The following is a 22,349-nucleotide window of genomic DNA, read 5'->3' on the forward strand; positions in this document are numbered from 1 at the left end:
GTCTGAGCCCAGTTTCTCCCCTTAAGCTTTTTGTTTTTTACAGATGTGAAGCCAAATTACCTGAAAGGTCTGTCTCATGTACTTAACAGGCTGCCGAAGCCTGTGCTCTTGCCAGAGCTGCCTATGGTAAGCCTTGCCGTCAGAGCCTCTAAGCAGGGACCAAGCCCTTGTCCCCCAGCTGGGCTAGAGGGGAGGAGAGGCAGGCCCGTCGCGGACGTGTTTATCCCACCTTTCCTACGCCCCTTAGCTGCTCTCCTTGCTGCTGGAGGCCCTGTCCTGCCCCGACTGTGTGGTACAGCTCTCCACGCTCAGCTGCCTGCAGCCTCTTCTACTAGAAGCACCTCAAGTCATGAGTCTTCATGTTGACACCCTCATTACCAAGTTCCTGAACCTCAGCTCCAGCCCTTCTATGGTATGTTGAGCCCCAGCAACGCTTTGGCATCTGCAGCTGTCCTTGGTCTCCCTCACCTCCTTACGGTTGTGTTCCAGGCTGTCCGCATTGCTGCCCTGCAGTGTATGCACGCGCTCACTCACCTGCCCACCCCTGTGGTGAGTACTCACATGTCCCTCTGTGGCCTGGAAATCTCTAAGACCCAGAGAAGTACCTTTCTGCCTTAGCATGACTGGCCACCCTGCCATGTGGCTGAGGTAACTGCAAGGTACAGATAGGCAAGGATTTGCCCAAATACCCTACGATAGAACGGCCATCCTGCCCCCTAGCGTCCTCTGGAATCACTCAATAGGAAGGTTATTAGTTGTAGAGTCAGAGAAGCGGCTCTTTTGTTGCCTTGGTTGAATGAGGCTAAGGTGAACTCCTCTTACTCCACAGCTGTTGCCATACAAACCACAGGTGATCCGGGCCTTAGCCAAACCTCTGGATGACAAGAAGAGGCTGGTGCGCAAGGAAGCAGTGTCAGCCAGGGGGGAGTGGTGAGTTTCCCGGTCGTGGGGAGAGCTGGGATTGAATGAGCCTTACCACTAATGCTGCCAGTATCCTTTTTGCCTACAGGTTTCTGCTGGGAAGCCCTGGCAGCTGAGCCCTCCGTCCTGGCCCAGACTATTCTGACAATCTCACCTGGAATCGCTAACTATTGAGCCATTTTGCCAAGGCAGGGACACCATTGGCCTCTGATTGCCATTCCCACAGACAGCATAAATGCTGGGCCTCTATCACGTGGCTGTACTAAGGAACATAGGCATCCTGATTTCTAATGGATTTGGGAAGCAACTGAATGTGAGGCTACTTGTGTTTGAAGAAGGATTCAAGGCTCTTCATATTTGTATGTCAGAGAAAGAGATACGCTGCTGAGGGGTGAATGCAGAGGAGTGTGGCCCTGAGAACCAGGGATGGTGCATGTGTGTGTAACTGCTGGAGAATAAAGATTTCTTTTGATAATGGGGCTGTCAGATATTCTCTCCCCCACCCCACCCCATTTATACTGCAGCACATAACCAGAGCATCATTTATGAGCTAGAATAACTAATTAGACAGGGATTACCAAGAATTCTTCAAAGCATTCAGCCTCTCCAAGTAAGGCAGAGGTGGCCTGACCAGAACACCTAGGCCTTGGCCCTGACTTTCCCTGTCCCTGCCCTAAAGTAGTGGCAAAGAGTGAGATCCTTACAAATCAAATACCTTTATTTTTGCTCCTTTCAGCAAGTGAGAAGTGGCAGTGACCTCAGCAGTAGGCCTGGTATCTTTGCCCTGTTGAGAAGCCAGGATCTCAGCTCGACCATTCAGGTGTTTTCTCAGACAGCAAATGGAAGAGGTGGTGGCCAGCTCCAGTGCTGTGACCTGGAGGCTGGGGTCAGCACCCAGCGTGGCTGCTAGCTGCCTGATCTCCAGTCGGGCTGGAACTTCTATTTGCCTGAGTAAAGGAACATCCGTCCCAGGGTTTCCCACATGCTGCCTTGCTTCTGCAGCGACCAGGAGATAGGTCCTTGAGTTGTCCCTGCATGGCACCCTAAGGCAGGCCTACTGGCTCTTCTTCTTTAAGGAGTCCATGAAGCTTCCCTAGAGGCTCTTGAGACCAGCAGGAGGCAGGGTGATGCGCAGGTGGTGGCTGACAGACTCCGGCTCAGACTGCCATCACAGAAGCTGACTGGGCGGTCACCCAGGGAGGGGGGTCCCAGTTCATTCCATTCCCATGGGGCAGGTGGCTGGAGGGCAACAGCACCCGAGTAAGCCAGTGTCTACAAAAGAAGAAATGTCTCTGAGTCCTAAGAGTCCTGGGCGTCCTGAACCTCGCAGTAATGCTACATCAGAGCACCCTGAAGCTACCCAGCATCAATCACAAAGGAGCAAAGTCCTAACTTTGTGCAATAAATGTGTCCCTTGGTGCCTTGAAGGCCTTTAGAGGTTTTGAGCTAAGGGGCCATTGCAAGCACAGTGATAGCCAGGAATATAATGGGGATGGGAAAGGGAGGCAGGCAGGCACTTATGGTCACCTAATTACTGCCTCAGTTTTTGCTATTTGAAAAATGATTTTCAGTCCTGCCGGTTGTCTCAGTGGTAGAGCATCAGCCCAGCATGTGGAAGTCCCGGGTTTGATTCTTGGTCAGGAGAAGCGACCACCTGCTTTTCCACCCCTTCCCTTCCTGCTTCTCTCTCCTGCAGCCATGGCTCATTTGGTTCAAGCACACCGGCCCCAGACACTGAGGATGGCTCTGTGGAGCCTCCACCTCAGGCACTAAAAATAGCTCAGTTGTGAGCAAGGCCCCAGATGAGCAGAGCATAGGCCCCAAACAAGGATTGCCGGGTGGATCCCAGTTGGGGCGCATGCAGGAGTCTATCTCCACTCCTCTCACTTGGAAAAAAGTAAAAATAAAAAAATTAAATGAGCCTGACCAGGCGGTGGCAACAACAAAAAAACCTAATGATTGATGCTTCTCATCTCTCTCTGTTCCTGTCTGTCGCTATCTATCCCTCTCTCTGACACTCTCTCTGTAAAAAAAAAAAAAAAAAAGTCTAAAAATAAAATAAAATGAACCTGACCAGGCGGTGGCATAGTGGATAGAGCGTTGGACTGGGATGTGGAGGACCCAGGTTTGAGACCCTGAGGTCGCCAGCTTGAGTGCAGGCTCATCTGGTTTGAACAAGGCTCACCAGCTTGAGCCCAAGGTTGCTGGCTCGAGCAAGGGGTCACTTGGTCTGCTGTAGCCCATCCGGTCAAGGCACGTATGAGAAATCAATCAATGAACAACTAAGGAACCACAGCGAAGAATTGATGTTTCATCTCTCTCCCTTCCTGTCTGTCTGTCCCTATCCCTCTCTCTGCCTCTCTCTGTCTTTGCCACAAATAAAATAAAATAAAATGCTTTTCCCATGTCTCGTGGCAGAAGGAGTTAACTTCATTTATTGTCAGAAGGAGTTAACTTCATTTATTGTCTTAGGACTTCTGTCACAAATAAATTACTTCAGTCCCAGAAATGACTGGTTTGAACTCCAGGCACTGCAATACAAATGAGGTGATAAGTAGCCATCTTCCCCACCTAGAAGTCTCTTAAAAACAGCTTTCTTAGGATTTGTTGTGTCATCTATAAGCCTCATCTGCAACATAAACCAGTGTTGGCCTTGAGCTCTGCTGGCTCAAATAAGCAATGATCTCTGCTCCTAGAATCTAGATCTGTGCTGCCCAACATGGTAGCACAAGCAACATGCCTTTTCGAATTACTGAAAATAAAAACTGTCAGTCCAGTAGCCACATTTCCAGTGCTCAGCCACAGGTGGCTGGCCAGCGGCTAATGTCAGTCTAGGTACAGAACACTTCTCATCACTTCTACTAGACAGCACTGGTCTAGGTATTTTACTTTACCTTCCTGTGTCCACACCCAGGAATAACTTCCAGTTGTCCAAACAGCCATAGTTGTAATGATTCCTGAAAACCTAGGGCCAAGAAAAACAAATTTCTACAAAACCCTTTTACTTAATCCCCTTCTGTTTTTTTACCCTAAGCTGGCTGAGCCAAAGTTCAGCGGGGCAAGTTCTAGCCTTTTATGATGCCTGACCTGGTTGGCCCCGACCATGCAGGTGTACAGGAAGGCGGGTCCAGTCACCCACCCAGAGGTCCGCCCCCACTCCTCAGCCCTACTCACTCTGCCCTTGGCCTGCAGCCGACGTCTCTCCTTCTTGTTGATATGCCTTTCAATACTAGTCTCACCCCGACTGATGAGGACAGCATGCCATACAGTTAGGGCACCCAGGGCAAGTGCCACAGAACTGAGAAAAGGGGCAAAGATTGGTGAGTAGCTCAGAGAGGGTTAGAGGCTATGTCTGAAATTGAGCTGAATGAGGACTGGCTGGGGACCTCTACCTGTCTTCCTTATCTCCCAGCCTACACGTCCCAGATGAACTTCTACTTCACTACATCTGTGAAAAGCATCAATGAAAATGCCTCAACATGGGCTAAGAATAAGTTATGTGGAAAGGAAGAGGAGTAAGTCTGTATTCTGTATTTCTTAAAATAGCCATGCTTGAGAGCCTGGAAGGTAGGTAGTAAAAGCACAATGGGATGGCAAATTCCGATTCTAGCTCTACCACTCATTCCTGGCTGTTTGTGGAACAAATCACTTCACCCTCTAATTGCCAGTTTCCCTCATCTATAAAATGTAGTCACCTACTGTTTAGGTAGGAGTTTAACTTACCTTGGCACATAAACACTCAATGCTAGTATCCTTAATGTTTCCTGCACCAAAGTGCTGAAGAAAATTAAATGCTCTTTGCCAACCTATATTAGTCTAAGAGCAGCAATTCACATTGGGATGGGTCCCTATGGGCACCTAAAAAGGTTTTTCTGAAGCTGCCCCTCCCTTAAGCTGTCAAAAAAGAGTTAGATACCTGCACAGGAACCAGAGGTAGACAAGACTCTTGTGAGTCATCCTTTCTCGAAAGGAGAAGGTGGGTGGTGGGGTCTGGTGGTAAGTCTAGAAAAAGAACACAGCAAAATCTGCCTCATTTACTGCGCTGGTCCCCACCAGAGTACCCAGCACCTGCAGGCTGGGAAGTGATCCAAGCCCAGGATGAAAAAATAAGGGGTTAAGCCACAGAGGAGTCAGGGTAGCAGCCAGATGGGTGGACCAAGCCCGGTGGCATCATGTGGACAAACACTGGGCAGAGCAGGTCTGGACAGGATGGCAAAGCACAGGAGGAGCGGACCCTGGGTCTTTAGATCTGACAACACAAATGGGACTCCAGGGGAAGCCACTCCACTCCCCAGCTAGCACTCCTTCACCCTGTGGCTTCAGTCCCCAAGAGAGGGACCAGACCCACACCCAGAATAGAATGACTGTACGGGGAAGAACTGTGAGCTCCACTAAGAACCACAAGGGTAACAGAGGTACGATCATTAGCCCAAGATCTGCTCAGAATAAAGAGTCCTATAAAGCCTGGGGAGAAAGGACAATCCAGATGTGGACGCAGACAGACCAGGAGCGAGGATGATCAGACTGGCCCAGCCTGGTCTCTGTCCCCTGGAGCCCCAGTACACAGACTAACACAGACTCCTTGCTGCTCAGGCCGTCACCAAGGCAGAGCCCTTGCTCAGCCCAAAGAAGGTGATAATGGGACAGAGAGCTGAAAACTGTCACATACCAGGGACTTCCAGCTTGCCTGTAAGACCATTTAGTCAGCCCTTGGTAGACAGCCTCCTAGCATGCCCCTGATCCAGCCTCCAGCGGCCCCTCAACCAGTCTCTACAACTCTACCAGGTGGGCCCCAGTTGCCTCAGCACCTCTATACCCCTGGCCTGAGCAGCAGGAGGCAGTGGGGTGGGGACGGCCCACCTGATTGGCAACCGCCTGTAGTTTGTTCTTGTCGAGCTGTTTCATTTTCTAAGGGGATGGAAAACAGTGCTGGTTATACTCTCAGGCCGCTAGCATGGAGGTCCTTAGGGACCGATTCAACGCCCCACAGTGCTCTCTACAGAGCTACCCTACTTCTAACTCTGGGCTCACCTCAATGGCAGCATAAGCCTCCCGGAAGAGGTCCCAACTTCCATAGCTGCAATAGACACAGCCCAGAGTCATGAAAAAGCAGAAAGAGAAGAAGTACCGATGGTTATAGTGGCCCACACAGTTGTTTAGCCAGGCTGGTGGGGGAAGGATTAAGGACAAGATCAAACAATTTCAGGGTGTGTCTGGCCCTCTCTGGTTCATCCTTGCTTCATGCTGACATCATCCAACCCCAGGGCTTCCAGTGACCAAGAACTATTTTCCAAAGGCAGGAAAATATGGGACTTTCCAAAAGTTGAGGTGAAAGTGTTAAAGCTTTTTAAAGCCCTCACAAGTCCTACCAGAAAAGCTTGAAAATTGAAAGCTTTCATGAAAATGAATCTGCCAATATGTCAGCCTAGCAGGGTTTAACCAGACGTCTGTGTGAGACAGCAGAAGGGGACCAGTGGTTCTGTCTGGATACCCAGTGGGCAACCACGGAAGCCCAAACTTCTCTTCCCATCCAATAGATGTTAGCATGACAGTCTGTACAAGAGAGAGCTGTGGAGCAGATGCCTTGCTCCACGGGGGTCCGTCCCAGAAAGCCTGTGAACTTCCTGCTTCTCCAGGAGATGCTCAGCCCCCCACAACTCCTCTGCCACTAACTTTTCCTGAGCCCAGTGTTCTGTGCAGGGTGAAGCAGAAGCCTCAGGTGTGTGGCCCTTCACCCTGTGCAGCACGCTGACGCTAAAGAAGGAGGCCTCAGGCAGAAAGAGATAATAAAAGGATACGACAATGATGATCCATCTTCAGCACACACCTGTGAGGGAGGGACACAGGCTCTGTTACGGTGGCCAAGGGTCTTGAGATGGCAGTGCCGATCCTTCCCTACAAGGACCAGCATCCTGCTGAGGTGGAGAGGGCACAGACTTTGAAGACAGCCGGGCCTTGCTTCAAACCTTGCTTTACTGGCTACAAAATACTGAACAAGGTAACTCATCTTTCTGAACCTGTTTCTACCAGTGGTTACAGTGCCAAACTCACAGGGCCGACCTGAGGACCAGGTGTTAGGATATAGAGGACACATGGTCTGGCACGTGACAGTGCTGCATAAACATCTTCTCAAACTCCAGGTCTAGGTTTTGCCCTAAGGCTACAGCTAGGATCCAGACAGCAGAGCCAAGACCCACCTATTGCAGACGCTGCAGTGGTGTGTTCGGGCTGGCTTGGGGTAGATGCACTTCTTACAGATGGAGACTGTTGCAATGTCATTCCTGCCCTGTGCAAAGAGAGAAAAACATCGTAACTGAGGCAGCACCAGCTTGATACCTCCAAAGATACCAAGGCACTCTCTCCCCACTCCTGGGACGGCCTCCCCGGCCCCCTGGGGAGACCCACCTGGGGAGGATATCCAGGGGGAGTGGTGATGGCCTGGTAGTAATGGAAGACGATGAGGATCAGATTCCAGTGACTATAGAAGAAATGCCAGCAGAGTCGTGGCACTGAGTAGGTTCGGAGGATGAGGGGGAGGATACACAGGTAGGCGATTGCCACGATGGAGCTGGTCAGCACAATCACCAGCACCACGAACACCTGCCAACACCAGGGAGGTCAGGGAGATGCAGGGAGAGAGCTTGCCAATGCCAAGAAACTCAAGAATATCCCTGGGGTAGGGGTTGGGTGGGTCCATCAGACACATGTCCCTCCGCTACCCCAAAACACCCCTCTTCCTGCTCCCTGGGCATCACTCACCACCCCACACCAGCGGATCACGTTGTCCACCAGCCAGTAGATGGGCTCAAAGGCAGCATCGACAGCGGCGTCGGTGCCCCCGAAGGAGTTGTAGAGCAGGGAGCGTGCGCAGACTTTGCCATAGCGCCAACGCTGTACCAGGCCCCGGAGCAGAGGGGGGCAGCGGCGCCTGGAGCCCAGGAGCAGGAGCAGGCGCAGGCAGAGGCGGGCAGGGCCCAGCAGGAGGCTCCACTGGCCCCGCATGGCTCCTAGGAGAGCACACCCTGGTGAGGTGCCGGCCTGGATTCTCTGCCCCCCTGGCCCACCAGTGGGGAGGCCCTAATCACCAACTCAGAAGCAGACCTAAGGCCCTGGCCGGTTGGCTCAGCGGTAGAGCGTCGGCCTAGCGTGCGGAGGACCCGGGTTCGATTCCCGGCCAGGGCACACAGGAGAAGCGCTCATTTGCTTCTCCACCCCTCCGCCGCACTTTCCTCTCTGTCTCTCCCTTCCCCTCCCGCAGCCAAGGCTCCATTGGAGCAAAGATGGCCCGGGCGCTGGGGATGGCTCTGTGGCCTCTGCCTCAGGCACTAGAGTGGCTCTGGTCGCAATATGGCGACGCCCAGGATGGGCAGAGCATCGCCCCCTGGTGGGCGTGCCGGGTGGATCCCGGTCGGGCGCATGTGGGAATCTGTCTGACTGTCTCTCCCTGTTTCCAGCTTAAGAAAAATGAAGAAAAAAAAAAAAAAAAAAAAAGAAGCAGACCTAAGACTGAGGCCAGTTACCAGCTGTGGGCAGTAGGAAAGTCACTTCAATTCTCTAGAGAACTGGCAGTGCCCATGTCCCAATCAGACTATAGAGCAGGGGTCCCCAAACTTTTTACACAGGGGGCCAGTTCACTGTCCCTCAGACCATTGGAGGGCCGGACTAAAAAAAAAACTATGAACAAATCACTATGCACACTGCACATATCTTATTTTAAAGTAAAAAAACAAAATGGGAACGAATACAATATTTAAAATAAAGAACAAGTAAATTTAAATCAACAAACTGACCAGTATTTCAATGGGAACTATGCTCCTCTCACTGACCACCAATGAAAGAGGTGCCCCTTCCAGAAGTGCGGCGGGGGCCGGATAAATGTCCTCAGGGGGCCGCATGTGGCCCGCGGGCCCGTAGTTTGGGGACCCCTGCTATAGGGGGTAGGGTCTGGAGGTTCTAATTGGGCAGAGATCATATTACACCAGCTGATTACACAGCAAATCCAAGATGATGTACACCTAGAGAGGGTGAGAGTACAAGGGTGAGGGAGAGGCAGGCAGCTCCAAGTCAAAGCAGGGCCTCTGGAGTTGTCTGTGTACACATATCACTGGGTGGAGCACGGCCAACATGCACAAAGCTGCCCACTGTGTCTCTGTGAGCATGGCCACTGTAGCAGAGGGTGCCCCAAGTCCTTGCCTGCCCTGGTCTGTTGACCTACCTCCTAACAACTGCTCTTCAACAAGGACAGCCAGTGCTGGGGTGAGGGCACAGTATGTCAGCCCTGCACCTGGATCTTCCCTGGTGCTACCCGAGTCTTGGCAAAAGATACCCACCCTTCCTACTTCCTCTGGGGTGATGTTACAAGCCACCGGACCCAACACGGTAGCATGACAGTCCCTGTCTTCTGTCAGGACAGCTCAGCTACCCCGCGCAAGACACAAGATTCTTTGTCTCCAATGCCAGTCCCAGCCCCACCCCAAGGATACAAAAGCCAAGCCAACTTCAGGTGTTCAGAGAATAACATCTCAGGCAGGAAGACACTGGCAGTGGAGGAGAGCCTTCACGCTGGTGGCTCATGAAGACACGGGGCCTCCTCTCTCTGCAGAGTCTCCCCTGCCTGTTTTAGGTGAACACTCAAGAGCCTTCTCTGGCCTGACCTGTAGTGGCACAGTAGATAAAGCATCAAACTGGAATGCTGAGGTTGCCAGTCGAGGCCCTGGGCTTGCCTGGTCAAGGCACATATGGGAGAGTTGGTGCTTCCTGCTCCTCACACCTGCCTCTCTCTCTCTTAAAAAAAAAAAAAAAGCCTTCTCTGCACCTGCTGCCCTTGGCCCCAAACTTCCCAACCAGCCTTCCCAGCTCTTTAGCCCTCTGTACAGCTCCTCTCCTCTGCAAGTGCCTTCATCCTCTCTGTGTGGTTTCTACCTCACCCAACAGTCATGGAAAGTCAGCCACCCAGACAATGCTCAGGAGACACAGATTCCTTCACTGAAAATCCCATCAATTCTGCAGATTAAAGTCTTTACCAGAAATTGCCTGACTGGGCAGTGGCGCAGAGGATAGAGCGTTGGACTGGGATGCGGAGGACCCAGGTTCGAGACCCCGAGGTCGCCAGTTTGAGCGCGGGCTCATCTGGCTTGAGCAAAGCTCACTAGTTTGGACCCAAGGTCGCTGGCTCGAGCAAGGGGTTACTTGGTCTGCTGAAGGCCCACGGTCAAGGCACATATTAGAAAGCAATCAATGAATAACTAAGGTGTCGCAATGAAAAACTAATGATTGATGCTTCTCATCTCTCTCCATTCCTGTGTGTCTGTCCCTACCTCTGACTCTCTCTGTCACTGTAAAAAAGAAAAAAAAGTCTTTACTAGAAATTACCTGATTTTCCCTTATAGCAGGGGTCGGGAACCTATGGCTCATGAGACAGATGTGGCTCTTTTGATGGCTACATCTGGCTTGCAGACAAATCTTTAATAAAAAAAAATAATATTAAAAATATAAAACATTCTCGGCCCTGGCCAGTTGGCTCAGGAGTCAACCTGGCGTGCAGGAGTCCCGGGTTCGATTCCCGGCCAGGGCACACAGGAGAAGCGCCCATCTGCTTCTCCACCCCTCCCCCTCTCCTTCCTCTCTGTCTCTCTCTTCCCCTCCCGCAGCCAAGGCTCCATTGGAGCAAAGTTGGCCCGAGTGCTGAGGATGGCTCTGTGGCCTCTGCCTCAGGTGCTAGAATGGCTCCGGTTGCAGCAGAGCATTGCCCCCTGGTGGGCATGCCGGTGGATCCCGGTCGGGCACATGAGGGAGTCTGTCTGACTGCCTCCCCGTTTCCAACTTCAGAAAAATACAAAAAAATATATATATAAAACATTCTCATGTATTATAATCCATTCATTTCCTACCGCTCATGTTCATGGTTGCGGGTGGCTGGAGCCAATCACAGCTGTCCTCCGGGACAATACTAAATTTTTATTGGATCATGAGTAATGTACACAGGTCGTTGTATGGCTCTCACGGAATTACATTTTAAAATATGTGGCACTGGCCCTGGCCAGTTGGCTCAGTGGTAGAGCGTCAGCCTGGCGTGCAGGAATCCCGGGTTCGATTCCTGGCCAGGGCACACAGAAGTGCCCATCTGCTTCTCCACCCCTCCCCCTCTCCTTCCTCTCTGTCTCTCTCTTCCCCTCCCGCAGCCAAGGCTCCATTGGAGCAAAGTTGGCCCGGGTGCTGAGAGTGGCTCTGTGGCCTCTGCCTCAGGCGCTAGAATGGCTCCGGTCGCAGCAGAGCATCGCCCCCTGGTGGGCATGCCAGGTGGATCCCGGTCGGGCGCATGCGGGAGTCTGTTTGACTGCCTCACCGTTTCCAACATCAGAAAAATACAAAAAAAAAAAAAAAAAAATAAATAAATAAATAAATATATATATATATATATATATATATATATATATATATATATATATATATATGTAGCTTTCATGGCTCTCTCAGCCAAAAAGGTTCCCGACCCCTGCCTTATAGCAACTCCACTGACTTATTTAACAAGCAGCTCAAAACCCAGCAGAGTCTGGCCTATGGTGGCACAGTGGCTAAAGCATTAACCTGGAACGCTGAGGTCACAGGTTTGAAACCCTGGGCTTGCCCGGTCAAGGCACATACAACAAGCAATCAATGAACAACTAAAGTGGAGCAACCATGAGTGATACTTCTCACTCTCCTCCCTTCTCTCTGTAAAATCAATAAATAAAATCTTTTTAAAAAAAAACCCAGCAGAAATTGGAGGAGGCTGCTCCACTGAAGGGATGGTTTCCATTCAGTAACTGGAGCAAGGTACTCTCCTTGCAACCTGGCTCATCGCACAAGAAGCCTTTCAGAGAGAACACTTAATTACCTCTTTCCACAAGCCCTATAATGACCCAAGGGAAAGAAATCCAGCAGACAAGGGCAGCAGAGAAAGAGAAGAAAGACAATTCAGTAGGGACCTACTCTCTGCACCAGGATAAAGAAATGGCTATTTTCATATCACCTTCTAGGAGCTAGAGAATTCTACACTGCTAAGAGGCAGTGCAGAAGAGAGAAGATAGAAAAGCTCCAACTTCTGACATCCTTCCAGCTGGATTCCCATTCTTTGAAACTATAATTTGGCTTAAAGCAATATTTTCAAAATAGTATATACAGTCAACACAATCACACGTAAAAGTGGGACAAAACATTTTACCCAACAAATCCAAGTGACTCAGATTGTCCCTACCACTGTTTATTCCCTTACTATGATTAATGGAGTTTCCTATTTGCTAAAATACAACAGCAATAATTTGCAAATAGGACACATTTCTCATCTTCATGAATATGAATTTTATGCCATCACTCCTGTCTACAAAAAACTTCCTTCTTGCCCTGGCCAGGTAGCTCAGTTGGTTGGAGCATTGTCCTGATACACTGAGTTGTGGGTTTGATCCTGGGTCAAAGCACATACAAGAAACAACCAATGAATGCATCAATAAGTGGAACAACAAAATTGATGTTTCTCCCTCGCTCTCCTTTTCTGTCTACAATCAATGAATAAATAAAATTTTTTAATAAACAAAAACCTTCCTTCTCAGATTCTCCACTTCTTGGATTATTCTCAGCCACATCCAGAATTCCTGCTTAGTGCCATAGGAAATGCCTGCTTCAAGGACTAAACTTACCAACTCTTACCTCCCCCATATTTTGAGTGCTCAGGTTCTATTTCTGCCCTTAAGTAGTGACCTTGGGAAAAATCACTGTATCCTGCCTGAACTCAATTTCCTTGTGTTCCCATTCAACGAGGAAGGAGACAGGAATAAATGCTTAGGTCCCTTCTAGCTCTAACCCTTTATGATTCCTTATATCCACTTGGTAAGGTATAAATGAAACGTTTATAAAGTTCTTAACACAATACCTGGCTCTTGGAAGAGCTCAATAAATACTTAACTGAATGACTTGAGATGCACAAGTGGAGAACGGGCCAGATGTGCAGCCTACAAATAACAGCAAGGGCATTCCTGCCAACATACTGCTATCATTCCTTGTTAGAATCATAGCACGTAAGAGTTAGGAGGCATTTTAGAAGACAAATTCAACCAAAAATCAACCCAAACACATAAACAGAAAGCTTGTAGCTGCAGAGAGCAACAGATCAGATTTAAGTGAACAAAGTCTGAAGCTGAGCTTCTACTCATTTTATCAAATGAGGTTTGCAGGCTATGGGGAGGTCAGAGAAGGGCAGCTAAGATACAGTATTCATCTCGGGAAATTGAGGTAAAGCAGAACTCAAAAAATTGTGTGTAGAGGTCCAGGGAGGGGGGAGGTACAGGGGAGATCACAGTGAACAAGGGAGGAAACAGAGTAAAGCACAACTTCACTATCACCCCAAGCACAAGCCCTGAACACTGCGATCCCTCAGTAGCAGCCACAGGCCATGACATCTGCCACCAGATTAGAGGGGATTGCAGGCCATGGCACTCTCCTCTTCCCAAGGCTCTAAGTCCCCATCTGTTTCCCAAGGAGAAAACAGGAAAAGATGGATTTCAAAACCACCAGAAGGCAGAGGAAACTTCGACTCAAGTCTTGGCAAATCTCCTCCGGACAATCGGGGAAGTTGTCAATCTCAAGCAGCAAGTGTCAATCATCAGTAAGAGTAGAATATTATTCATGTGCAGACTTCTCTTCTGGACTAACATGATAGGAAGAGAAAAAGTTAAGGATAGGCCCACACGACTCTTAAGAGGATCCCACTGTGAGATTAGAAACTACGGTTACAAAAAATGGGAAAGATTTATTTCTTAGGGAGGGTGGCATGGCCAAAGTGCGATGGGCTGGAAGTCAAAAACCTGAGTTCCGATCTGGGCTCTACCTTAAACTATCTGCGAGACATTGAATAATTCAAATCTTATCTCTGGATCTGAGTTTGCAAATCTGTGAAATGGGCGAGATGAATTGGCTGGCCTCCTTCCAGCTCCGCACATTACCGCTACCCAGAAAGTGCACTCGGTCTGGCTAGAAGAGAGCATGGACGTGCAGGGCTCCGCGAGGAGACAGCAGGAAGGCACCAGGCTCACAATAAGGCCCCATCCGGGGCCCGACCCTAGAAAAAGGGACAGGGCTGAGAAGCAAAGGCCGCAGCTTCGCTCTTACCTGCCTCCTGCGGACTCCCCAATCAGCCAAAAGGAGCCCGCAGCCTCCGCTCACAGCTACCCCCTCCAGATCAGCGCCCCAGGCCCGCAGGGCTCAATCCAACCAACCATGGCCGGAAGCCCACAGATCCAGCTTGCAGACCCGGACCCGCCGCCAGCCCATCCTTAACCACAGGCGCAAGCGCAAGTGTAGGCATTCCGAAGCTCCGCCCCCTGATTCGCCCGGGGCGACCTGGAACCTGTAGTTTACACGTTCCGTAAGGCGCTGTAGAGGTCACGTGATAAGCGCACCAATTGGAGTGTTTCTTATTGAGAAAAGACGCCTGGATTTTGGCCAATGAGAAGTCGTCTTCGTTTTCCTCCAGGCTTGGGATAGTGGCAGTCATGGCACCACCGGTGAGGTACTGCATCCCAGGTAAGTGAGTAGGGCACATAGAGAGTCCTGGGTAGGGACAAAGGCAGGAAGGCTGGACGGCCAGCAGCTTCCGGGCACCTGTGGCTGATGGGGCGTTTTTTTCCGCAGGCGAACGTCTGTGTAACTTGGAAGAGGGCAGCCCAGGCAGCGGCACCTACACCCGGCACGGCTACATCTTTTCATCGCTTGCTGGCTGCGTGACGAAGAGCAGCGAGAACGGCGCGGTAAAGTGGGCGGCCTCCCATCTCCCCTGTCTCTGCTTTTCTCTGTGGGCTGCCTTTTATTTCGCGGTCCTTAGTCAAGGGCTCTGTGGACGCGTCTTTAGAGCCACACCAGGAAGTTGCTTCCAGCGGTGGTCCCTGCTGCTGGGCATTTAGCCCGCCCAGACCAGTTGTGTTGCTGACACTCAAGGAAGGATGTTGGGGAAGAGCAGAGGCGAGCACGCTCCTGCAGTGAACTGAATTCTGGCCGAACGTCGCCTACTTCTCTGGCTGCATCCATATTCCCTTCTCATTCTCTGCAATCTGGTCGGACAAGCTTCTTTGAGCGTCGCCAATGCGCTAAGCTTTCTTCTGCCACAGGGACTTTGTACGCACACCAAATGTCTGGAGCATGCTCTTCCGCTTTTTAGTCTATTTAATTCCTATCTATCCTTTAGATAGCCTATCCCTTCTTCAGAGAAGCCCTCCTAGACTGAGGAAAGGATCTTGTCTTTTGTTTGTTTTATTAAACAAAGGAATTAAGTTTCTTTCCTTTTTTTTTTTTTTTTTGGTATTTTTCTGAAGCTGGAAATGGGGAGAGACAGACAGACTCCCGCCTGCGCCCAACCGGGATCCACCCGGCACGCCCACCAGGGGGCGATGCTTTGCCCCTCCGGGGTGTCGCTCTGCCGTGACCAGAGCCACTCTAGCGCCTGGGGCAGAGGCCAAGGAGCCATCCCCAGCGCCCGGGCCATCTTTGCTCCAATGGAGCCTTGGCTGCGGGAGGGGAAGAGAGAGACAGAGAGGAAGGAGAGGGGGAGAGGTGGAGAAGCAAATGGGCGCTTCTCCTATGTGCCCTGGCCGGGAATCGAACCCGGGTCCCCCGCACGCCAGGCCGACGCTCTACCGCTGAGCCAACCGGCTGAGCCAACCGGCCAGGGCCAAGTTTCTATCCTTTTAAGCACTATCTCAGCATATGTAGTAATTAAATACTCAGTTAAATGTTCCCCACTGGACTCTTCTCTTACTAGACTCAGATGCATGAAAGCTGGCCTTGCCACCATACCTTCAGTGCCTACCTAGCTCAAGGTAAAAGCTCAATAAACATTTGTTGAATGCACGAGAAATACTATCCTCCCTTGTTCCAGAGCCTAACATAGGGTTAAGCGGGATCAGATAAGCAGGCTTTGAAAGAGCAGCTTAAAGGCAGGTAGCATAGTAAAAAGGAGATTCAGAGTTAGAACACTTAGGTGCTGGGTACCTAGACCTTAATTCTGTTTCAGGTAAAAAACAAACTCGCTGGCTTTCTGTTCTTCCTCATGTGTAAATTGAGAGGCTTTTTATTCAGTTTTAGGAATTTCCTTACCATTCGTAAGTTTGTTCATTTTACATGTTGAGCATGTTTGTATTCCAGGTTCCTTGCTGAGCTGTAGGGATATGTTAATGAGCCAGATACACATGGTCTCTGCTATCAAGGGGCATAAACAGTTTGTTTACAATGACTTTAAAAGAATACAAGTTAGTTAGAGCATTGTCCCAATATGCCAAGGTTGCAAGTTCAACCCCCGGTCAGGGCACAAAAAAAAAAAGAATCAACCAATGAATGCATAAATGAATGTAATAAATTGATATTTCTCTTTCTCTCTCTCTCTCTCTCTCTCTGAAAATCAATTTTTAAAAACACTTTTAAAAATAAATAAGTAAAAGAATACCAGGGGGTATCATGAGAACATGTCATAAATAAAGCCACCCTAGTAAGCAGAAGTGACATTTAACCAATCTAAAAGATAAATAAGGAGAGCTCAGCCTGACCTGTGGTAGTACAGTGGATAAAGCATCCACCTGGAACCCGGAGGTCACTGGTTTGAAACCCCGGGGCTTGCCTGACCAAGGCACATATGGGAGATGCTTCCTGCTGCTCCCCCCTTCTTTCTCTCTCCCCCACCCACTTCTCTAAAATTAAAAAATAAAGAGAGCTCAGTCCTAGCAAGCAAGTTGAACAGAGCTCCTGAGATGGGAAGAAATGTAATGAGTTGGTGAACTGAAAGAAGGCCAGGAGAGCTGAAACATAGGGAACATTAATAAAAGATGAGGTTCAAAAATACTCTTTTTTTTTTTTTTTTTTTTTTTCATTTTTTCTGAAGCTGGAAACAGGGACAGTCAGACAGACTCCCGCATGCGCCCGACCGGGATCCACCCGGCACGCCCACCAGGGGGCGATGCTCTGCCCATCCTGGGCGTCACCATGTTGCGACCAGAGCCACTCTAGCGCCTGAGGCAGAGGCCACAGAGCCATCCCCAGCGCCCGGGCCATCTTTGCTCCAATGGAGCCTTGGCTGCGGGAGGGGAAGAGAGAGACAGAGAGGAAAGCACGGCGGAGGGGTGGAGAAGCAAATGGGCGCTTCTCCTGTGTGCCCTGGCCAGGAATCGAACCCGGGTCCTCCGCACGCTAGGCCGACACTCTACTGCTGAGCCAACCGGCCAGGGCAAAAATACTCTCTTATACCAATAGGCAATGCCCGTGCTCAGAAGAGAAAACTGCAGTATTCCCCTAGACCAGAAATAAACAAGTATGGCCACTATTATATAATATTTATTTGGAAATTCTAGCCTGTAGAGTAAAATGAGAACTAGAAAGAAGCATTATAACTTTGGAGGTTAGAGTCAAATTATCCATAATTATATATATATATATATATATATATATATATATTTTTTTTTTTTTTTTTTTTTTTTTTTTTTGTATTTTTCTGAAGCTGGAAACGGGGAGAGACAGTCAGACAGACTCCCGCATGCGCCCAACCGGGATCCACCCGGCACGCCCACCAGGGGCAACGCTCTGCCCACCAGGGGGCGATGATCTGCCCCTCCGGGGCGTCGCTCTGCCGCAACCAGAGCCACTCTAGTGCCTGGGGCAGAGGCCAAGGAGCCATCCCCAGCGCCCAGGCCATCTTTGCTCCAATGGAGCCTTGGCTGCGGGAGGGGAAGAGAGAGACAGAAAGGAAGGAGGGGGGGGGGGGTGGAGAAGCAAATGGGCGCTTCTCCTATGTGCCCTGGCGGGGAATCGAACCCGGGTCCCCCGCACGCCAGGCCGACTCTCTACCGCTGAGCCAACTGGCCAGGGCCTATCCATAATTATAGACAATAAATTGTATACCCCAAGAAAATCACACCAAAAAGGGGGTGAAAAGCTAGCCAGAACTAATCTGCGGTGGTTAGATTATGTCTTCTAGAAGCATCCTTCCTGTGGCCCTCCTGTTTTCTAAAATTTCTAAGACTTTCTGCTCTGGGCTACAATCTATAATTCACCTGCTCACATGGCCTCAACTATGGACAAAGGCATTCCTATATTACACTCAAACCATAAATATCTATCCAAGGCTCAGCCAGGATACTTATATTTTATTGTTTTCTTTTTAGCTCCCCGTTGTGTCTGTGATGAGAGAAACAGAGTCCCAACTACTGCCAGATGTGGGAACCATTGTAACTTGTAAGGTAAGTTGGTCCTAACCTTGCTACTTAGGACACCTATATCCAGTGCTGAAATCATGATCATTGTAGAATTGCACTATTCAATATGGTAGCCACTAGCCACATATGTCCATTTAAATTTAAGTAAATTTAAGTTTAAAATTTATTTATTAGCTCCACTAGCCACATTTCAAGTGCTTAACAGCCACATGGGGTTAGTGGTTGCCATATTGGTCATTTCTGTCACCGCAAAGTTGTACTGGACTGTACTAGTCTAGAGAGTCTAGGAAATGAAGGCAGCCAAGTTCAAGTTTGCATAACTCGTTCACAGAACAGGTTCCCTGAGGATGTAGTTTTACCTGTGTCTGGGAAACGGGCTCCAAAGGGTGGTAAGAAGACCTCTATCTTTGAATATCTGAAGTGAGACCTTTTTCTACAGAGAAGCAAAAGACTGTACTGTAGAATTCCTGTTAAATGTAAAGTCTTTCAGGGTGTTTCACAGGTAGTACAAATGAATGCTGTGCTGATCAGTAATTCTAATACATTATCCCACCCTCTGCCGGGTTGTATTAACTTGGACAAGCTCTTAGTTTCTCTCTCCATAAGTTGCTCCAGCAGAAAAAATCTTATGTGTGAGTCTGAAAATAACTGGAGAGGCAGTGATCCAGATACTGTGCAGCAGCTGAAATGTAGACTTAAATTCCATCTACTTTATAGTCCTCTTAGTAAGATCTGTTAGAGTTCTGGATTTGCTATAATGCCCTGTGTCTGTTTATGTTAGACATCTGTATATTTTTTTATTTTTAATTTATTGTGTTGACATGGTTTCAAGTGTCCCACTCAATATAACACCTTCTACCCACCACTAGACATCTGTATTTTTCAAAATCTATCCTTTGCTGTTTCATTTGATTCCTACAGTAATTCCATTGGCCAGAGTGGCTCTTATTTCACTCTATATATATCACCTATGCAGGGATAAGTAGGAGTTAATTTGTCTTAAATTGTATACTTAATAGGGTTGCTTGAACTGAGATCCTGGTAAGTCATAGTTTATTGCTGTCTCCTTGAGCTGACAACTGCTAGTACTCTAATGCTGATTTTTTCTCTATTTCACAGGTTTCTAGCATCAATTCACGCTTTGCCAAAGTACACATCCTGTATGTAGGGTCCACGCCACTTAAGAACTCTTTTCGAGGAACTATTCGGTGAGAAGTATTCTTATTTCACATTTGCCTCAGCACCCAAAATAAGATTGGAATTTTTAGAAACAGTTGCAATTCCTCCTCCTGTCCATTTCTCACCTCTTTGTGCTTTGATTCACTGTAAGTAGTGTCCAAAGAAAATACTATAGTATATGAGTTAAGACAAAAGGAAAGTATATGAGTTAGGACAAAAGGCCGGATAGCTTGGTTGGTTAGAGCATAGAGCATCGATTGTCCCAAAGTGCAGAAGTTGCCGGTTCAATCCCCATTCAGGACACATACAGGAACAGATCTATGTTCCTCTCTCTCCCTCCCCTCTCCCCCTTCCCTCCTTCTCTCTCCCTTCTTCCCTTTCTGACATCAATAAAATAAACATTTTCTTTAAAAAGGAAAATACTAATAAGATAGGGCTTAAGAAAAAAACAAAAAGAATTGAGCTAAGGTAGAGATTAGCAGTGTGGAATGATTCATATCAAAGTGGAAAGCACTTTAGAAAGTACCTTCCTTTCTTGAATTTAATATAGTTTAAGCCCAAGGATTGTAGGACATTACAAAGGTTAATGGATAAAATGGTAGATTTTTTTTTCTTTCTGTGGATTCTCTAAGAAGAAACAAACCATTCTTGTGAGCCAGCTAATTTAACTTTTGAGGCCCTTTCTACCCTCAGGATTCTGTGTAATTCTATATTGCTTCTGTTCAAACTCTCCTAAAGCAGCAAAGTTCCTATCCTTTCTTGCCAAATCTTATCTGCTTTTCTGTAGTCAGAGGTATTGCTGCACTTTGTGATCCAACAATGTGAACTGTGGTTTTCTCCCCTCTCTGAGGCCTGGGGAAGCTTCTCCACCCGCTCCTGTGGGTGGCAGCTGGGTCCGAACTACGAGATCTCTGCTCTTACAGCTCTTTGTCTGCTAGGCATGTGCAAGATAATTCAGTCTCACAGATAACTAATCTATCTGTTCATTTCTTTTTTATAGCAAAGAAGATGTCCGAGCTACTGAAAAAGACAAGGTTATTGGGGTTTCTTTCTCTTTTTTTTGCTTAAGGAGTCTCAATATTTTTAAATTATTTCAGTGAACTTGAAAGATCTGTGGGAATGTGGAGTCCAAAGAAGTTGCAGGTGTTCCCTACTGGAAAGTATAGAATTCACCTCACTGTCCATTTCCTCTCCATATGAGTATTGTTCACTCTGTTGACCAGAGTGAGGCTGGTTTATTCTACCTTTGAAGCCAGGTATTTATTCATTGTTGTTTTCTCAGACTTACTCTGGACCTTTTCAGAGCCACCTTTTTTGCTCAAGTCAGATTGCTGATCAGGTTACTGGATTCAGAATCTTTGGTTTATATGATGATGCTATAGCAGCAATGAAAGTTGCTGGTTGACTTGAGTCATGATGACTTTATCCTCTGGGATTAGAAAGTAGACAGATCCTACTTGGGGGGGGGGGGGGCGTTTAATAGTTTCTTGTTGACCTAATCTAGAGCTTTCATTTAACACCCCTTTCTTTACAGGTTGAAATTTATAAGAGTTTTCGCCCAGGTGATATTGTCTTGGCCAAAGTGGTATCCTTTATTCCCAGCAGACTTGTTATCCTTTGTCAAAAGAAGATGTGGAAGTAGAGAAACAACTCGAATGTCTGTGGGAGGGAAGGACCCTTCATTTTCCTTCACCAAGGTTATGTGACTAGATCTCCCTAGGTGACGCACAGTCCAACTACCTCCTCACCACTGCTGAAAATGAACTAGGCGTGGTGGTGGCCCACAGTGAGTCAGGTGAGTTGGTTCATACTTCATGTGCTTACCTTTCTCTAGAAGCTATGATCTGGGATTAATCCGTTGTTTTCCTTGTTCTAGAATTATTTAGGAAGCAATACGAATGTGCATGCTTTTTGCTGAGATTAGAGTGATTTCCTCATATAAATCTGAGGAAAAGGGAATAATTCCTATTTATCCTTCCATAAGTCAGTGGAATAAACAAGGTTTTTTCTGTATTGGGGGGGGGGGGGTTCACTAGATACCTTGGTGACATTTCAGCCCAGCTGAAAAGAGAGGGATCTCAGGCAAATATTTGGGGTACCAGTTCCAACACCAACTTTTCCTTTGTAGGTGTCCAGATGGTTCCCATCAGCTGGTGTGAGATGCAGTGCCCTAAGACCCACACTAAAGAATTCCGGAAGGTGGCCCGAGTACAGCCTGAATTCTTGCAGACCTAGAAGCCACATTTTACCCCAGCGAGGGGGGTAAGCCGTTTCCAAGAGAACATGCATGAAAGTAGCAGTAAGATGCCATTGTCTTTATTCAGATACCTGAGGTCAGCAGCAGCCAGCTCTAGAAAAGTCAGCCAGAAACTAACTGTGGGTGGAACATTTTTCTTGTAAACCTTTCAGTGGATTTCATTCTCTTGAGTGATAAATGTCTCTTTTGGAGGCTCCCTAAACAAAATGTATAATGTTGGAAATACCTTATTTCTTCTGACAGTCTATAAATACTTTTTTTTTTTTTTTGCTGTGACAAAGAAGACATTTTTATTAAAAGGATTTTGTGGTTTCTGTTGTCTTGAGTAAGGAAAGGAATCTAAATGGTGTTATGACATTTGGAGCAGGGGTTTGCCTGGTGACATCCATTAACTGATGTGTCGATTGCCAGCTTGCTCAGGACGAAGCCTAATCTCTAATCTTGTTTATATATTAAGTACTTCTGCTAATTGAGTACTTACTATGTGCCAGCCACTGGATCAGACACTTTATATACATTCCCACAGAGAGAAAGGGTTTAGTGGTGATTCAGGTAGCATGTGAGTAGCTCTGAAAGTTATTTGATAGCTGTGGCCGGTTGGCTCAGCATTAGAGCGTTGGCCTGGCATGTAGAAGTCCCAGGTTTGATTCCCGGTCAGGGCACACAGGAGAAGTGACCATCTGCTTCTCCACCCCTCCCCCTTCCCTCTCTCCTTCTCTCTCTTTTCCTCCCAAAGCCTTGCCTCAAATGGTTCGAGCAAGATG

At 48.2% G+C, this 22,349-nt stretch overlaps 3 protein-coding genes across 7 annotated transcripts in view; 2 read left to right on the forward strand and 1 right to left on the reverse strand.

Annotated features, from left to right (window-relative positions):
- MMS19 (MMS19 homolog, cytosolic iron-sulfur assembly component) overlaps positions 1 to 1,396 on the forward strand; it is a 36,752-nt gene extending 35,356 nt beyond the window's left edge. For both annotated transcript variants that reach the window (XM_066354890.1, XM_066354891.1), the window contains exons 27-31: positions 44 to 126; positions 248 to 412; positions 490 to 549; positions 830 to 930; positions 1,010 to 1,396. In XM_066354890.1, coding sequence (XP_066210987.1) covers positions 44 to 126; positions 248 to 412; positions 490 to 549; positions 830 to 930; positions 1,010 to 1,037 — 437 coding nt within the window. In that variant the 3' untranslated portion in view covers positions 1,038 to 1,396. The remainder of the gene's footprint in view (positions 1 to 43; positions 127 to 247; positions 413 to 489; positions 550 to 829; positions 931 to 1,009) is intronic.
- A 222-nt stretch (positions 1,397 to 1,618) lies between these two features.
- ZDHHC16 (zinc finger DHHC-type palmitoyltransferase 16) lies at positions 1,619 to 14,235 on the reverse strand. 4 transcript variants are annotated; one of them, XM_066355274.1, is made up of 12 exons: positions 14,065 to 14,235; positions 10,294 to 10,383; positions 7,681 to 7,928; positions 7,327 to 7,521; positions 7,119 to 7,207; positions 6,720 to 6,748; positions 5,953 to 6,086; positions 5,782 to 5,829; positions 4,838 to 4,923; positions 4,096 to 4,219; positions 3,816 to 3,886; positions 1,619 to 2,193 (listed from the first exon to the last, which is right to left on the reverse strand). In XM_066355274.1, the coding sequence occupies exons 3-12, from the start codon at positions 7,921 to 7,923 to the stop codon at positions 2,079 to 2,081; spliced, it is 1,134 nt and encodes a 377-aa protein (XP_066211371.1). In that variant the 5' UTR covers positions 7,924 to 7,928; positions 10,294 to 10,383; positions 14,065 to 14,235; the 3' UTR covers positions 1,619 to 2,078. The 4 variants fall into 4 exon arrangements, with proteins under 4 accessions (XP_066211371.1, XP_066211370.1, XP_066211372.1 ...); XM_066355273.1 differs by lacking the exon at positions 10,294 to 10,383; XM_066355275.1 differs by lacking the exons at positions 10,294 to 10,383; positions 14,065 to 14,235 and adding an exon at positions 13,784 to 13,993.
- A 175-nt stretch (positions 14,236 to 14,410) lies between these two features.
- Positions 14,411 to 21,815, forward strand: EXOSC1 (exosome component 1). The gene is made up of 8 exons (XM_066355439.1): positions 14,411 to 14,478; positions 14,587 to 14,702; positions 18,099 to 18,173; positions 19,269 to 19,357; positions 20,329 to 20,362; positions 20,863 to 20,913; positions 21,039 to 21,123; positions 21,457 to 21,815. Exons 1-8 carry the CDS (start codon positions 14,448 to 14,450, stop codon positions 21,561 to 21,563), a joined length of 588 nt encoding a protein of 195 aa, XP_066211536.1. The 5' UTR covers positions 14,411 to 14,447; the 3' UTR covers positions 21,564 to 21,815.
- Positions 21,816 to 22,349: the final 534 nt, after the last annotated feature.

This window comes from Saccopteryx leptura, chromosome 13 (genome assembly GCF_036850995.1).
Source record: "Saccopteryx leptura isolate mSacLep1 chromosome 13, mSacLep1_pri_phased_curated, whole genome shotgun sequence".
Lineage (NCBI taxonomy): Eukaryota > Metazoa > Chordata > Mammalia > Chiroptera > Emballonuridae > Saccopteryx > Saccopteryx leptura.

Bases quoted from the DNA above. Each gene is read 5' to 3' on its own strand.
- ZDHHC16 (XM_066355273.1), bottom strand. From the start codon at position 7,923: ATGCGGGGCCAGTGGAGCCTCCTGCTGGGCCCTGCCCGCCTCTGCCTG. The intron at 6,087-6,719 runs GTATCCTTTTAT...TTCCCCCACCAG, and splicing joins GAAGATGGATCATCATTGTC to CCTGGCTAAACAACTGTGTG. The intron at 2,194-3,815 runs GTAAAGTAAAAT...CTTCTTTTGTAG, and splicing joins CTGGGTGTGGACACAGGAAG to ACACTGGCTTACTCGGGTGC.
- EXOSC1 (XM_066355439.1), top strand. From the start codon at position 14,448: ATGGCACCACCGGTGAGGTACTGCATCCCAG. The intron at 14,703-18,098 runs GTAAAGTGGGCG...TTTTCTTTTTAG, and splicing joins AGAGCAGCGAGAACGGCGCG to CTCCCCGTTGTGTCTGTGAT. The intron at 19,358-20,328 runs GTGAGAAGTATT...TCTTTTTTATAG, and splicing joins TCTTTTCGAGGAACTATTCG to CAAAGAAGATGTCCGAGCTA.